This window comes from Paramisgurnus dabryanus, chromosome 16 (assembly GCF_030506205.2).
Source record: "Paramisgurnus dabryanus chromosome 16, PD_genome_1.1, whole genome shotgun sequence".
Taxonomy (NCBI): domain Eukaryota; kingdom Metazoa; phylum Chordata; class Actinopteri; order Cypriniformes; family Cobitidae; genus Paramisgurnus; species Paramisgurnus dabryanus.
The window spans coordinates 10,357,286-10,371,503 of record NC_133352.1 but is presented as its reverse complement, the minus strand read 5'-3'; the positions used below and the strand labels follow the sequence as shown (position 1 = coordinate 10,371,503).

General features: G+C 36.8%; 2 protein-coding genes across 2 annotated transcripts; both read left to right on the top strand.

The window, feature by feature from the left end:
* The first annotated feature begins 2,827 nt into the window (after positions 1-2,827).
* On the top strand, positions 2,828-6,868 carry rab33a (RAB33A, member RAS oncogene family). Its single transcript, XM_065267962.2, has 2 exons — positions 2,828-3,214; positions 4,314-6,868. Exons 1-2 carry the CDS (start codon positions 2,957-2,959, stop codon positions 4,758-4,760), a joined length of 705 nt encoding a protein of 234 aa, XP_065124034.1. The 5' UTR covers positions 2,828-2,956; the 3' UTR covers positions 4,761-6,868.
* A 234-nt stretch (positions 6,869-7,102) lies between these two features.
* selenot2 (selenoprotein T, 2) lies at positions 7,103-12,408 on the top strand. The gene is made up of 6 exons (XM_065267963.2): positions 7,103-7,421; positions 8,988-9,098; positions 9,208-9,334; positions 9,610-9,697; positions 9,807-9,950; positions 11,515-12,408. The coding sequence occupies exons 1-5, from the start codon at positions 7,216-7,218 to the stop codon at positions 9,926-9,928; spliced, it is 654 nt and encodes a 217-aa protein (XP_065124035.1). The 5' UTR covers positions 7,103-7,215; the 3' UTR covers positions 9,929-9,950; positions 11,515-12,408.
* Positions 12,409-14,218: the final 1,810 nt, after the last annotated feature.

Genomic DNA, 14,218 nt, shown 5'->3' with positions numbered 1-14,218 from the left:
TGTTTTGTGCAAAGAAGGGAAAGTGAAGAAGAAAGGAGTGATGATGAGTTTAAGGGAGGTTAGACAAACTACATCCTCACCCTGTCAGGTCTCAAACATTAGAGGAAAAATCTCACGAAAACTTTTTGTCAAGTCTATAGAATTGCATCGTTGCTGAGAAAATCAACAGATGTATGTGTTATACTGTTCTGTATTTTCAGATATGAAATTAATATTTAGTTTACTAATATTTAACTCTAGGACACAAACTTACATAACAGTTAGCAGTAACTATGACTGAGATTATTTAGTATAGCAGTCATAAAATGACTGGTTTCTTAAAATATTCTTGTAAAAATAAGTTAGTAATCATTGCTATCATTGTATAATGTAGAAAATATTTCTCTGCTGTCATTATTTCCAAACATGTTATGCCATTTATGCCTCCAAACATGTTAATAATGTTAGGTATGATGAAGATTACACTTGTATATATGTATCTTTCGCAGTAACTGTTGCACTAGAATAGTGCGTTAAGCAAATGACATTGTATAGAAGTGTTGCACACTTCTCGCACACAGCAGGCTTTCAAAAACAAGTCAGCAAAAAAAATTGGGGGCCTGTGCCCCAGTAGAGCTTTATGTCTAGCAACGCCCCTGCTGTAGGCTCTCCCAACCCTAAAATTTACCTCTTCAAACATCAAACTATGCTACTAACACTACTGCTGACAGCGGGTTGTGTTGACAGAGTTTAGGGAAAACTTCATAATCTCAAGTTTAAAAATAATTTGTATTTAAGGTAAGTTACTAAAACACATGCATAGTTCAGTTAGTGAAGTATAGATGCGATTCAAGTGTTTAGCTGTGTACGCAATACGATTATACTTGCTGTGATTATGAGTTTAATCGCATTATTTTTATTAAATTATTGTGTTTGCATGACGTAAAGTCGAGGGGCAACTTCCGATCTCTCTGATGAAGCCAATACAGAAGTGTCTTAAACTGCATTTCATTGACTGGCCGCTTGAGGCTGGCTCCAAAAGGGAGTTAACTTGCCCAACTTTACAGTAGGAAATAATATTTTTACAGCCTGGTACAAAAAGTGTTTTTGGTCTGTTTAGCCAATTTTGCCCTTCATGACAACTGTGAGGGGGGTGAATTTTTTTTGTAACTCATCCATTTAAATTATATTTAACCTTAAAGGAGCTGTCCGCAGTGTTTCTACTTAAACTAATCCCTTTTCAATTGCCTTTGTGTGAAGGGGTTGTAATCTCACATTAAAATGATCCACTTTGTGGGATTTGCTATTACCTTTGAAAAAAATATTATTATTTTTATGTGAAAGTACCGGGCTGGATTTGGCGCGAAATCCAGTGACGTCACCTGCACGCGCGCTCCCGAGCCTCTCGCCTCGTCTACTGACTTTGTGCTCAACAGCGACGACACTGATAACAGACTGAAACGACCTGCTCCCAGCACAACACAAACTCCACATATTGTGAAGAAAAAAGTTATCTGCTGAAGCTCGTAAGGCCAAACGTGAATCGGATCAACTTCGGACAAAAACACGGATTAGCATTGGCAGGGCATTTGAATTATGGAGAAACCTCAGCTTTGTTTTGGGTATAAAAACGGATCCGGAGTTGGCTTTCATCCTTTTGGACAGGTAAGCTAACATTATTACAAAGCATGTCAAATATATTTAGATTATGTGCTTTAGTTTTTTAGATGTTGTTTCAGTTTGCTAGCCTCACTTTAGCGTGTTTGCCCAGCCGTCGTCGATCGATGACGTAAAACTGCGGACGCGTTTGTCTGCGTGGGTCCGCTTTTTAAAAGTCTTTAAACTCGTACAGTCTGACATTGATAGAAACTGAGATTATACAGTGTGACATGGACTTAACTACGATATTGATCGCACAGTGTGGCAAGCAACGACCCTAAAGGACTATTTACCTGAATTTCCAGCATGTTGTGTGATGCTTTCTCCGGTGTGTTACATCTCAGTCTGGCCGTCGCTTATGAGTTCAAGCACGCGCTTGTAAACTTATTGGTTGCAATCTGAAACATCACAGCTAGAGGCCGCTGTAAATTACATACAGCACCTTTAAAAGTCTACATAATTAAGGGCGTGGCTGTTTGAGTGATGGTTGAACAGCCACTGCTGTCACTAGAATCGAGCTAGGCGGGAGTGGTTTCAACAACCAACCACCTCAGCTTCACCCATATTCCGCCTCTTTACACATTTTTGTTTTTTCACAAACCAATGGGTGACGTCATTTTTTGGGTAAAGTATAATCGCAATATTGACAAAATCACATTATTATCACTTTATTGTGGTGCATGTAAACGATGACCGAATTTTAATTTTTGGTGAACTTTCCCTTTAAAAAAGTGACATGGTCAGTGCATAGAGCTTATACTGTAGATTTAAAGCAAAAATACAATAGTATATAATTTCATAGTGTGTGCAAGAGAGAGAGAGAGAGAGAGAGAGAGAGAGAGAGAGAGAGAGAGAGAGAGAGTAAGTGTGTTCTCAAGGAGTCAAACCCACAACCCTTGCACTTTACTTCACAATGCATTTGACACAACAGATTTTTATGCTGTGGATTCAATGCATGCAATGCTACCACTACATAAATAGACAGTATAAGGACTTTTATAAAACATCTAATAAAGTTGATTAAAACATAAATTATTTAACTCTATAAATGTAATAATAAATGATAATATTTCCTGATCTGAAACATAAACTTTGGGTACATAAACTGGTAAAAATGCAATCTCATTTTGTCACATAAAAACAGTCAACAATAAATCTGTCTATTAGGAAAATATTAAATATGCATGCTGTCATACTCTCATCAGTCTCTATGTAAACTCGGAGCATCTGCAAAGGGAGTGTGCCACCCCTTCCCCCATCATCATCATCGTCACTGCCGGTCCAGTGAACACAAGGCTCGGTGCATCATCTCACCGATATGGCAAATGAATTAAGAGAAAGCAGAGAGGTAAGCTCGCGCCATGCAAACCTCACATCATCTCTAGACCTGAGCTCGTCCCTGGATCACAGCGTCCAGACGCGAATCTTTAAAATCATTGTCATCGGCGACTCAAATGTGGGCAAGACCTGTTTAACCTTCCGCTTCACCGGCGGATCTTTCCCCTGTAAAACCGAAGCCACCATCGGCGTGGACTTCAGAGAAAAAGCCGTGGAGATCGAGGGAGAAAAAATAAAGGTGGGAGTGTTGTTGTTACAGTGTCGTCTCTCTCAGAGGCCGAGTAACACGATTGTATTGTGTGTGTTTCAGTAAATGTCTGACACCAGAAGCTCACTGTTTACTTTCTGATCAATGCCATGTACTGTTTGTCATTGCACGTGGTGTAAGGATGTTTTAGTTCGTTGACAGCTTTGCTGATTTTTCCATATACGCGTTATGAACTCTTCAATTAAATGAATGGGTTGTCAATGCAGTCTGATGCTTTTAATAGCCACCTGCTATCATGTTATTGGTCATGGTATCATTCAGCATCCACATAAACAATACTGTGGTATGCTTTAGCATATACTATAATAAAATGAAGTAAAATATGGTATATTGTAGTTTACTATAGTAACTGTTACACTCCGCTATACTATAGTATTCTGTAGTATGAACTAGTGAATTAATAAACTGCAGTAAATAACGTGGTATACTTTAATCTATGTATATCTGTAGCATTAACTGTAGTGAATTGTACTGTATATTTGCAATGTAAGGTTCATAGACACTATATCTAGGAATTTTAATACAGTTTATTTACTAGCAAATACCAATTGCAATACAATTGTATAATTTTTTAACAACATTTGTGTAAGACATTAATATTATATTAAGTATGAATGTACATAAATACACACATAGACAGCATTTACAATACAAGCAAAGATCTTACATTAGTTATGGTTTTTACATAATAAAGACATTGCCGTGTTTTTAAGGACTTGGATATCTGTCAAAAGAAACCTATTTGGAGAATATGACACATCTGTCCATTGTGAAAGAGATACAGAAGTACATGGTCAGACATTTTGAATTTATTGTCATAAATAAAAATCACAATAACATAAGAGGGTAATTATGAATAGTTAAAGACCTTCAGCCATTGTTGTTTGGATGTACAGTTTCACAATATAAATAGTGCAAATGGCTTTTTATGATGCCCACTTTAGAGTACATCATGCATCTAAGGGTTATTATTGTTTTGTTTACATGTTTCTTTATTATGGCTTACTTGTTACCCCTTCCCTAACTACTGCACCTGCAATATGTTCATGCCATGTTTCTTTTCTAACAGGTGCAAGTATGGGACACAGCAGGACAGGAGCGATTTCGGAAGAGCATGGTTGAGCACTACTATCGCAACGTGCATGCAATAGTCTTTGTGTACGATGTCACAAAAATAGCCTCTTTCCAGAACCTAAAGACCTGGATCCAGGAGTGTAACGGGCATGGGGTCTCATCCGCTGTGCCTCGTGTACTGGTGGGCAATAAATGTGATCTAATTGACCAGATCCAGGTGCCGTCCAACACTGCCCTGAAGTTTGCAGATGCCCATAACATGCTGCTTTTCGAAACGTCAGCCAAAGATCCAAAGGAGAGTCAGAACGTGGACTCAATTTTCATGTGCCTGGCGTGTCGTCTGAAAGCACAAAAGTCGTTGATCTACAGAGATGTAGAGAGAGAAGATGGCAGAGTAAGGCTGAGCCATCAACCTGACCCTAAAAGCAACTGCCTGTGCTGAGGACCGTAAACTGTGAGATTATTAACACTGATGAAAGAATGTGCCTGCAACTAAAGACATTTTACTTTATGACAGCTGCTCTGTGACCTTTCTCTGTATGTGTCTATAATTTTACCTGTTTTTCTCTATTACACCATCACTAACAGAAACAGCGCCATAAGGGTAAATCTTATGACACCTGTCAAGAACTTAAGTTCAAGTATTGCTCTTTAAACATCCAAAGGAAGAAGTAAGACATTATATTTTACTTAAAAAACGAAGACATTTTTGACCATTAAGGTTTTTTTTGCATAATAATATTATTTTCATGACAACTAAGCACTCATTCACATTACTGTAGTGTAAAGATAATGTTATTTTAATAAACTATTCATTATTCTGTCTTTATGCTGATTAAAAGACATGACCAACATGAGTTTTTACTATGTTACAATATCAAGAGTCCAATGTGAATCATCGCAAAAAGCACAAAAGTAGGACATCAGGATAAATTATGATTAAGATCATGGGGGGCAATCTGCTTATTTGTCATGAAAAAATGTCACAATGCAAAACATCCTTTGCAAAAAGAAATTACCTGCCGGTTTATAATTTGCACTATATTTCTATTTTGGATTTGATTGGGATGCTTTCAGGAAATTTGCCAATGTGTACACTGTAAAAAGTTAAAGTTGGGTCAACTTAAAAAAAAAAACTTAAATTGGTAACACCTAAAAAACTTGTATTTTTAAGTGAAAAAACACTTTTAACTAAAAAAATGTAAGTTGAAAAATACATTTTTTAGGTTTTACCAATTTTTAAAAGTATTTTAGGTATTTATTTTTCAAATTGATCCAACTTTTTACAGTGTGGAAGAGTGGTGTTAAATTTCTTGTTCTTAATTCAGGGCACACTTTAACTAATCTTTAAAAGGTTAAGAAATGTGACATTTTGTGGATTTCCATTCATTTTGTTGTGTCACATTTACTTGGATTCACCCATCAGCATTTCAACTCAAGATGTCATTACGTGCAATAAGACATGACATTCTGAATCTTTTGAAGCAGTCCATATGCAGTGTGTTCAGTTTTACACAATTGTTTTGAGTCTATGCCTTATAACATAGGTATTTATTAAATGTTCACTGTCGCTAGTGACTTCAAAGACTTAAATACATACGTTCATAAATACATTAACCCATACTAACTGCTGATTTATTAGACAATTGAAACTGATTCACTTTATAAAAGGATACTGTATGTTATGAGTGGCATAGTTAGGAATCCAATAAAATGTGTAATGTAATCAGATAAAGCTCCTGGACCTTGCAAGCAAGTATAAACTTGTTTCCATGCAAGTATGGTAGAAGGTTTTATGTAGCAGCTAAATACTTACCATCACATTAATATTTCACCAGCTTAAAGTTGTTCTTCCAAGGGCAAAACCATTTAACAATCTATGAAAGCAAACTTGCATTATTTATTCAGACAAACCAGTATTTTTTAGATGCATTAAGTGTTTCTAGTTAAAATAATGTGTGATTGTACGTTTTTTTTAATGTTGTTGTTGTTGTTGTATTACCTCTAACCAGTGCTACATTGTCTGTTCTGTTCGGTTTTGTTTTCTTATTTTAACAGTGTTGGCCTTACAGTATATCTGCTGAAGAAATTAAAGCCTTATCCTTTTGATTTGTGCCATTATGTGTTGTGTGCAATGTGTGTGTTTGATTTTGAGTAACAAATTAAATTGCACAAAAGCATTGAAACGTTTTATTGGTTTGTTTTAAACGAAATTTACATAGTTTTATTTTTTATAATTTTTGTACATAAATTGAAGAGTAAATTTAACATGATGACACTTGATATTGCCCAGAGAGCGACTGTTTATTGTTTTCTCAAAATCACAAAGTTATTGAAGATCAGTTTATTATTTTTAACAGTATTTGTATTACTTACAGATGGCCGGGTCAATGAGCCCGTGCATACGGTATTACATTAACACTTAATATGATAGAAAACAAATGACTGAGGTGAATATATGGGGTTCACAGATTGTGTAATGCTTGATTTATATCTTTACTGACTTCCTAGTTTTCACTGTAACTGGAAATAAACTCTTTAGTGTCCACACTTCATATTTTATCTGTTTCACCAAAACATCTTTTTGTCATTTTAGAACCAAATCACAGCAAAATATATATAACTTCAAATATCCTGTTTGGTTGTATTTTGACTCGTGTATATTTTTGTAGTAGCTCTAAATAGAATACGATGTTGTTAGGAATATACATCATAAAACCAGTAGATGGCACAGTTTTCATACTTTTGGTAATATGGGACTCTTATTTTGAAATCTGAATGAAGGCGTTGTTCGCTATCGCTGTATCCTGCTTCACTTGGTTCGTGTAGCTCTAGCAGTAGCTGTTTCTGGTCAGTATCAGGACCGTTCGCTCGGTTCTGGCGCTGGAGGGCCAGAGATGGCCGAATATAGTCAGACGGGTATATTAACGGCCCTGCTGCTGTTTACTGCAGTCACGGTTAAGGATATTTATGTGGGCCGGAGCAGCAGCATGACTCAACAGGACAGTACCGGGCCCGATAGCTTTCTGGAGCCTGACGTAAACACACAGAGACACAACAAACCCAAAATGTACACCGGGCCGGTACTCAAGTTCCAGTTCTGGTGAGAGGTTAATTTATGTTTAGTTGAGGTGTTTGTACGGTTTTCCGATTACGTTAGCATGCTAGTTCGGCGAATGTAATCACTGATGAAAAGACTGAAATCATCCTAAGCTGGTTGTAACTTAGTGGGTCTTCTAGCCTGGTTTTAGCTGGTTAAACTTGTTTAGCAGGCTGGTTTTAAAGGATTAACTGGAAAATCAGCTGACCTTTCAGCTAAATTCAATTTAACAGCTAAACCGGAAGACCAACATGACTATCATAAACCAGCTACATTAAAGCTATTTTACCTAACGTTACCCTTGCATATACTTAGTAAGGAGAGGTAAAATAGTATGCATTCTAGTGTTTTTCTCAACCTACCAAATCATTTTATAAAGATAGTTTATAGATTGGTTTAAAGATAGGAGCCATTTCACAAGACTTTTTTAAGATGTCAAATAAATCTTCGCTGTCGCCAGAGTATGTATGTGAAGTTTAAGCTCAGAATACCATATAGATAATTTATTATAACATGTTAAAATGACACTTGCTGAGCAAAAATGTGCCATTTTTGGGTGGGTTTTTTAAATGCAAATGAGCTGATCTCTGCACTAAATGGCAGTGTAGTGGTTGGATAGTGCAGATTAAGATGTGGTAATATTAAAATCAGATCCCCTTCTGACATCACTAGGGGAACCACATTTTAATAACCTAATTTTTCACATGCTTGCAGAGAATGGTTTACCAAAACTAAGTTACTGGGTTGGTCTTTTTCTTATTTTCTAGGTTAATAAAAGCAATGTGGACCCAATTGTAGCACTTAAACATGGAAAAAGTCAGATTTTCATGATTGTCCACAACGTTTCAATAAATGCTCTGATTTTACCAGACAGGGAGTTTTGTTTTCCAACACAGAAGCGTTTGTTAATGTAGTAGTACATTAAATGAATTTATTTAAAATTGCCCACATTATGCTATTAATAATTGCTTTTGAGAGACCCCAACAACAGGTGTTTTTTATAATATGCATTTTATTTTTCCTTATTTCCTGACTCTCAAATTCTTTTTTTATAAGTGTTTGATAAACAGTAACATGAGAGTAATGCCAAAGGAGTACATATAGTTAAAATACAAATTAAATAAATTAAAATTACAGTAATAACATCTGACAAGGACAACAAACTTAATTGTTCAATGACTAATAATCATTTTAATTTTAAATTCAGGAAAAGAAAAACGTTGTATCACAGACAGCTGTAATAACAACACAGAAAGAAAATATCAAGTTATAAGTTAAAAAATGAGTTAGAAAAGTGCATCATATTTAAATAAATCATCATAGTATTTCGAAAATAGTGTCTTAAAAGTCTTTGAAAATTGAAACAATAGATCTAATTTCAGTAAGAAAGAGTGGAAAATACAGGTGGGATTTCAGCCATTTTGTTTGTGGATAAAGAATTTGGCACATAAATTATAAAAGTTAACAATTTGATCAAGCTTCACATTCAGTGCTTTGATAGGACAGTTGAGTTTGTGCAGTTTTTAGTAACACTACTATATTTAACTATCTTTGTTTTCATTTGTTTAGTATCTCCTGAGGGTACAGTAAGGTGTTCCAGGAGTACTCCCGGTCCATAAACCAGCTGTACCCGGACATCAAAATCGAGGGAGAGAATTACCCTCCCAAATCTATCAACAAGTGAGTCTGCTTTACCAAAATGTTATGGAATCAGTCCCATGTTATCAAAGCCCATACCAGTGACAAAGATTTTAATTCTGCCAGTAATCCTGAGTCGTGTCTTCTCTAGATACCTTGCAAATTTTATCTCCTACTTCAAATTGCTTGCCATTGCCTTGATTGTGACGGGACAAAATCCTTTTCAAATGTTTGGAATGAACACTCCAAGAATATGGTTTTGGGGACAGGAGAATAAGGTAATGTTTATGTCTTTTTTGTTCAAGATAAACATCTGTTCAAAACAAATTTGACTTTGATTTGATTATGCCAAAATTGAAGACAAAGATAAACTTGAACTGTGTTTGTGTCAGTTGAGATGAGCAATGTTAGCATTGTGTAATAAAGACAAAATAATTTCAACCAACAATGTCATTTGTTTTTACGTTGCAATTAAAGTCAAGTCAATATTCACATGAAGATTCATCCTCATAGTTATGAAATGTTTCTGACAGTTGTTGTGTCTGCATTACAGATATTCTCCTGTCTTATGGTTTTCTTCATCAGTAACATGTTGGAGACTCATTTCCTCTCCACTGGAGCTTTTGAAATCTCATTGAACGGTAATGTGTTTTAATTAAACATTTCTCTTGGCGAGTTAAAGCTTACTTGTAAGTAATTAAATGAACCATGTATGTTTGTCACAGAAATGTTACTTGCTTTCTGTTTTAGATGTACCTATTTGGTCCAAGTTGCAATCAGGATATGTGCCCAACATTCAGGAGCTTTTCCAGATATTGGATAATCACCTTAAAATGAATCAGGTCGACAAGCTGAACTTTCATTCACCATAAAGCAGTTGTTGCTTAGAGACAAGTGAGTGATAAAACTGTGTTTATATCACATTATATTCTAGGCTTAGATATGTTTTGATTTATATATTTTGTTCTGTTTATTTTACTTTATTTCAATTTAAATATATAGTAAAACAGTATTTGGACAATTAAGCTTTTTAATCTTATAAATGTATAAACATAATTACATTTGACGAAATAGCAAACCATATGAACACCTATACAGTGTTTGAATTGAGGGGGTGCCTTTTGGGGTACAATATTACACCCTTAGGATCTGATTTGTACTTTTTAGGGATGCAACAATACAGTTTGTCCATGGTTCTATTCAATTTTCGGTTCTTCTCCACAGTTTTCGGTTCGGTTCTGATGGCTTGACCTATTAAAGTGTTTAATTATTCTATGCTTAGGTAACAGGAACAGTGAGATGTTAAGTAGCAAATTGCTGGTTTTAATTGCAATTCTCTTTATTTTATGTAAATGCAAAAATCATCTTACACATTTTTAGTGTATTGATAAAATAATATAAGATATAATTAAATAAAGAAATATAATGATATCCTATTCAAACTGGGGAACATGTGAATTCTTACATTTTCAAAATAAACACATGTTAACATAAATTGGCCATTTTATATACCTGTACTTAGTAAATTAAACTTAACATTGTAAATGAAGCCTATACCTTACTGCACTACTGTTAAGTCCAACATCATTCTGTGCTGTGTAGAAACCAAAAATGCGTTCCTCAATCAAGATTACTTCTAGGATTTAACTCAACATGCGAATTCTCTTCTTGACTTAAACTTTTCAACTTGCATGGAAGATGTGTTTGAGGTAAATGATGCATGTTTGCGGCAATAACAAACCCCAAATTAGTGTCATTTGTATTGCTCCACGGGAATTTGGATCTTTACACTGATGTTGTATAATCTACTTGTGCAAATAATTAATCCACAGATTTAAGCCTCTTTTTGTTGTCCGACTTCTCCATTCGTGATCACCATGTTGTTTGTGTGCGAATAAAATCTGACAGCTGCATTGCAAGCAGAGTTAAACGCTAACAGCTAGCGCATAGTGACCGGATATCAACTCCCTGTAAGGCGTTTAAGTTATATATCCCAGTGCGCAGATCATGCGGGCACTCACACTGGAACCAACGTGCAGTGAATATAAAACGGACAGATTTGGATGGATAAACTGAACAATTGCAATTCACATGCACGTATTGGACCGTGGGGGTCGAACCGAAAGTTTAAATTTTATATTGAGTATTGTGGCATCCCTAGTACTTTTAAAGGTACACTAAAGATTATTACGGTACAGTAATGTACCCAAAAAAATATTTTGTATTACAAATATTGTATTATGTTATGTATGTATACCTGTAAAGGTAAGGCAAGGAAACCTGTAAAGGTAAGGCAAACGGTTTCTTAGGGTACCACCCCAGCAACAGAAAAAGTACAGTGTTAAACCTTTTTTTCTGACGATGTACGGTGAGGAGGATTAAAAAGCACTGCACTTCACATCTTGCCATCCATAACTCAACACAATTTCAGTATTTGATGTTGTTTTCTCCTCCGCAGGTCACCAGATGGGTTTCTCTGTTCAGTGAGACGGTGAACTGTGGTATAATGAAGGTTTGCACTGAAAACAGTTGACTGTTAGTGCAGACTGGATGATCAGACACCACAGACGCTCCCTCTGCTCAGTGTCACACACCTTTGGATCGACTGGATCTCTTCACGGCATCAATCTACATGCATTCAGTAGTAGGAGAATCATGCAGACATTAAATCTGTTAGTAAATGAATTTGGAGGCACATGCGAGTTTTTACTTTAGTCTGTGATGTTGGTCAGGAGTGCTTTAAGCTTTAATTGTAATGGGATATGACAACTTTCTCAAGGGCAGCCGTGTTTTCTTTACATAGAAGTCTTAAAATGATATTTAAACATGATTATGTGTTTGCACTGGTGTAGATCTGTACTGTATTTGGGTTATTTGAATACTTATAAATGAATGGGAAAATCTGTATGCTGCAGAAACTTGCATTTCAGTTAAAGTAAGTCTGTTTTTAATGCTTGAAATAGTCACAGCCGGTTTGTGTTAGAGCAGATGATTTAAGAGAGGAGACATTGAGAATTAAAGGCTAAATCTTCCTCTCTTCTCATAAACTTTTAAGACTGTTTGTTGAGATGTTTGTTATATCACTGCCAGAATATTCTGTGATATCTTTCAGTGATTGTCTGGGTTGCTGCAATCGTCTTCATTCTGCTGTTGTGGTTTGTTGGATATCAGAAGATTTGAATGCTAAAAACTATTTTTCCAGCTCTCTTCATACAAATGTGGTGGTTAGAAATGCACTCCTTATACGTTAGTGTACTTCTGTGTAAATTTGTAACAACAGTGATGCTTAATTGGAATTATGTTTGATGGAAGAAATCACAATAAATGCAAAATAAAGATTTTAAAATGCAAATTGTCATTGCTGTTAATCAATGAGAAACAAGATGGTGATATACACCATCAGAAAAAAACAAAGCAAGCCACGATGTTCTCAAAATATATCAGGTTAAGTAAATATATTTTTGCAAACTCTTCAGGTGAGCAACATTGAGTCGGATAACTGAGATTAAAGGGATGAAAGTAAGACCCTTTTCTCTCTAATTCTGTAGGTAATAATAAGGAAGTGCTAGTCAAGATTTAAATCCCTGTGATTATAGATGAAGTCCCAAGTTTAGCTGTTGATTGGATAAGATGTCCTTGGTATATAATTTATTTATTAATACAGGTAAGTAATACAACATACCTTCACTCATCTCTGTCCGACTAAAGCTTAAAATTACTCAATATTTTTCTTAAAAGTAGCTTGAAGCTTGTCATTCCTGCAAAAGGTAAAGATAGGAAAAAGCTGGTTACTGTGTTTTGAGATCATCATCATTCAGTGAGGTTTATTGAGCACTCGGGTCATGTGTTCATATCTCATTTACTGTTTTACTAAAGATAATGCTATTTTTTCTCTTTCCTGGTCTGTGTTCTGCCATATCTCTCTCTCTCTCTCTCTCTCTCTCTCTCTCTCTCTCCTCTCTCTCTCTCTCTCTCTCCTCTCTCTCTCTCTCTCCTCTCTCTCTCTCCTCTCTCTCTCTCTCTCTCTCTCTCTCTCTCTCTCTCTCTCTCTCTCTCTCTCTCTCTCTCTCTCTCTCTCTCTCTCTCTCTCTCTCTCTCTCTCTCTCTCTCTCTCTCGATGAGGTTGAATGAAGACTGCCAATTCATATAAAAACTTCTCTACCTGAATATAATATAGAAAACTGTTTTGTTGACTGTACTTGGTTGTCATGTTTACTTTGCAACACTAAGTAAAACTATGGAGACATAGAGGAGTTAAATAAAGTGTTCTATGTATTTATAAGATAACGTCTCGGGTTACGAATGTAACCATTGTTCCCCGAGAAGGGAACGAGACGCTGCGTCGCCGAAGCTACGCTATGGGAACGCCCTCTGCGTGATTGCGTCTGAAGCACGTATGTCAAATCAGTCCAATGGTCAAGTGACACGTCATAGGCGGGTGACGTGGGAACCAGGAAGCTATAAAAAGAGCACCCAGCAAGCCAACTTCAGCTAAATTGTGCCGAAGCAAGGCGAGACAGGGATGCAGGGAGTATGGCAGGGAGACGCAGCGTCTCGTTCCCTTCTCGGGGAACAATGGTTACATTCGTAACCCGAGACGTTCCCCTTCGAGGGAACTCGAGCTGCGTCGCCGAAGCTACGCTATGGGAACGATGTACCAAAACACCATACTACCAAATGCCTGTCTGTGTGTAAAAACGCGCACAGCTTAAGACATGAGCACCTGGGCTCCAGGCGTAGCACCAACATCTAACTCGTAAAACCGAACGAATGTGAGCGGAGAGGACCAGCCTGCCGCATCACAGACATCCTGCATTGAAGCCCCTAGCCACAAGGCCTTAGAGGCTGCCATACCCCGGGTAGAATGAGCCCTGACGGCGATAGGTGAAGGCCGTCCAGTGGTCTCATAAGCCAGAGAGATAGTCTCAACTATCCACTTACTGAGTGTCTGCTTGGTCGCCGGCAGGCCTTTCTTGGGCGAGCCAAAGCACACAAACAGTTGCTCAGACCTCCTCCACAAAGAAGATCTGTGAACATAGGCATCCAGTGCTCGCACTGGACACACCAAGTTAAGCTTTTCCTGATTCCTATCCCTAAATGGGGGAGGACAGAGGGCCTGAAGTACGACAGGTCGTGGCACATTAGTCGGTACCTTAGGCACA

Excerpts from the sequence above, each read along its gene's own strand:
- rab33a (XM_065267962.2), top strand. The coding sequence starts at position 2,957 with ATGGCAAATGAATTAAGAGAAAGCAGAGAGGTAAGCTCGCGCCATGCA. Across the intron at positions 3,215-4,313 it reads TCGAGGGAGAAAAAATAAAG|GTGCAAGTATGGGACACAGC; the intron begins GTGGGAGTGTTG and ends CTTTTCTAACAG.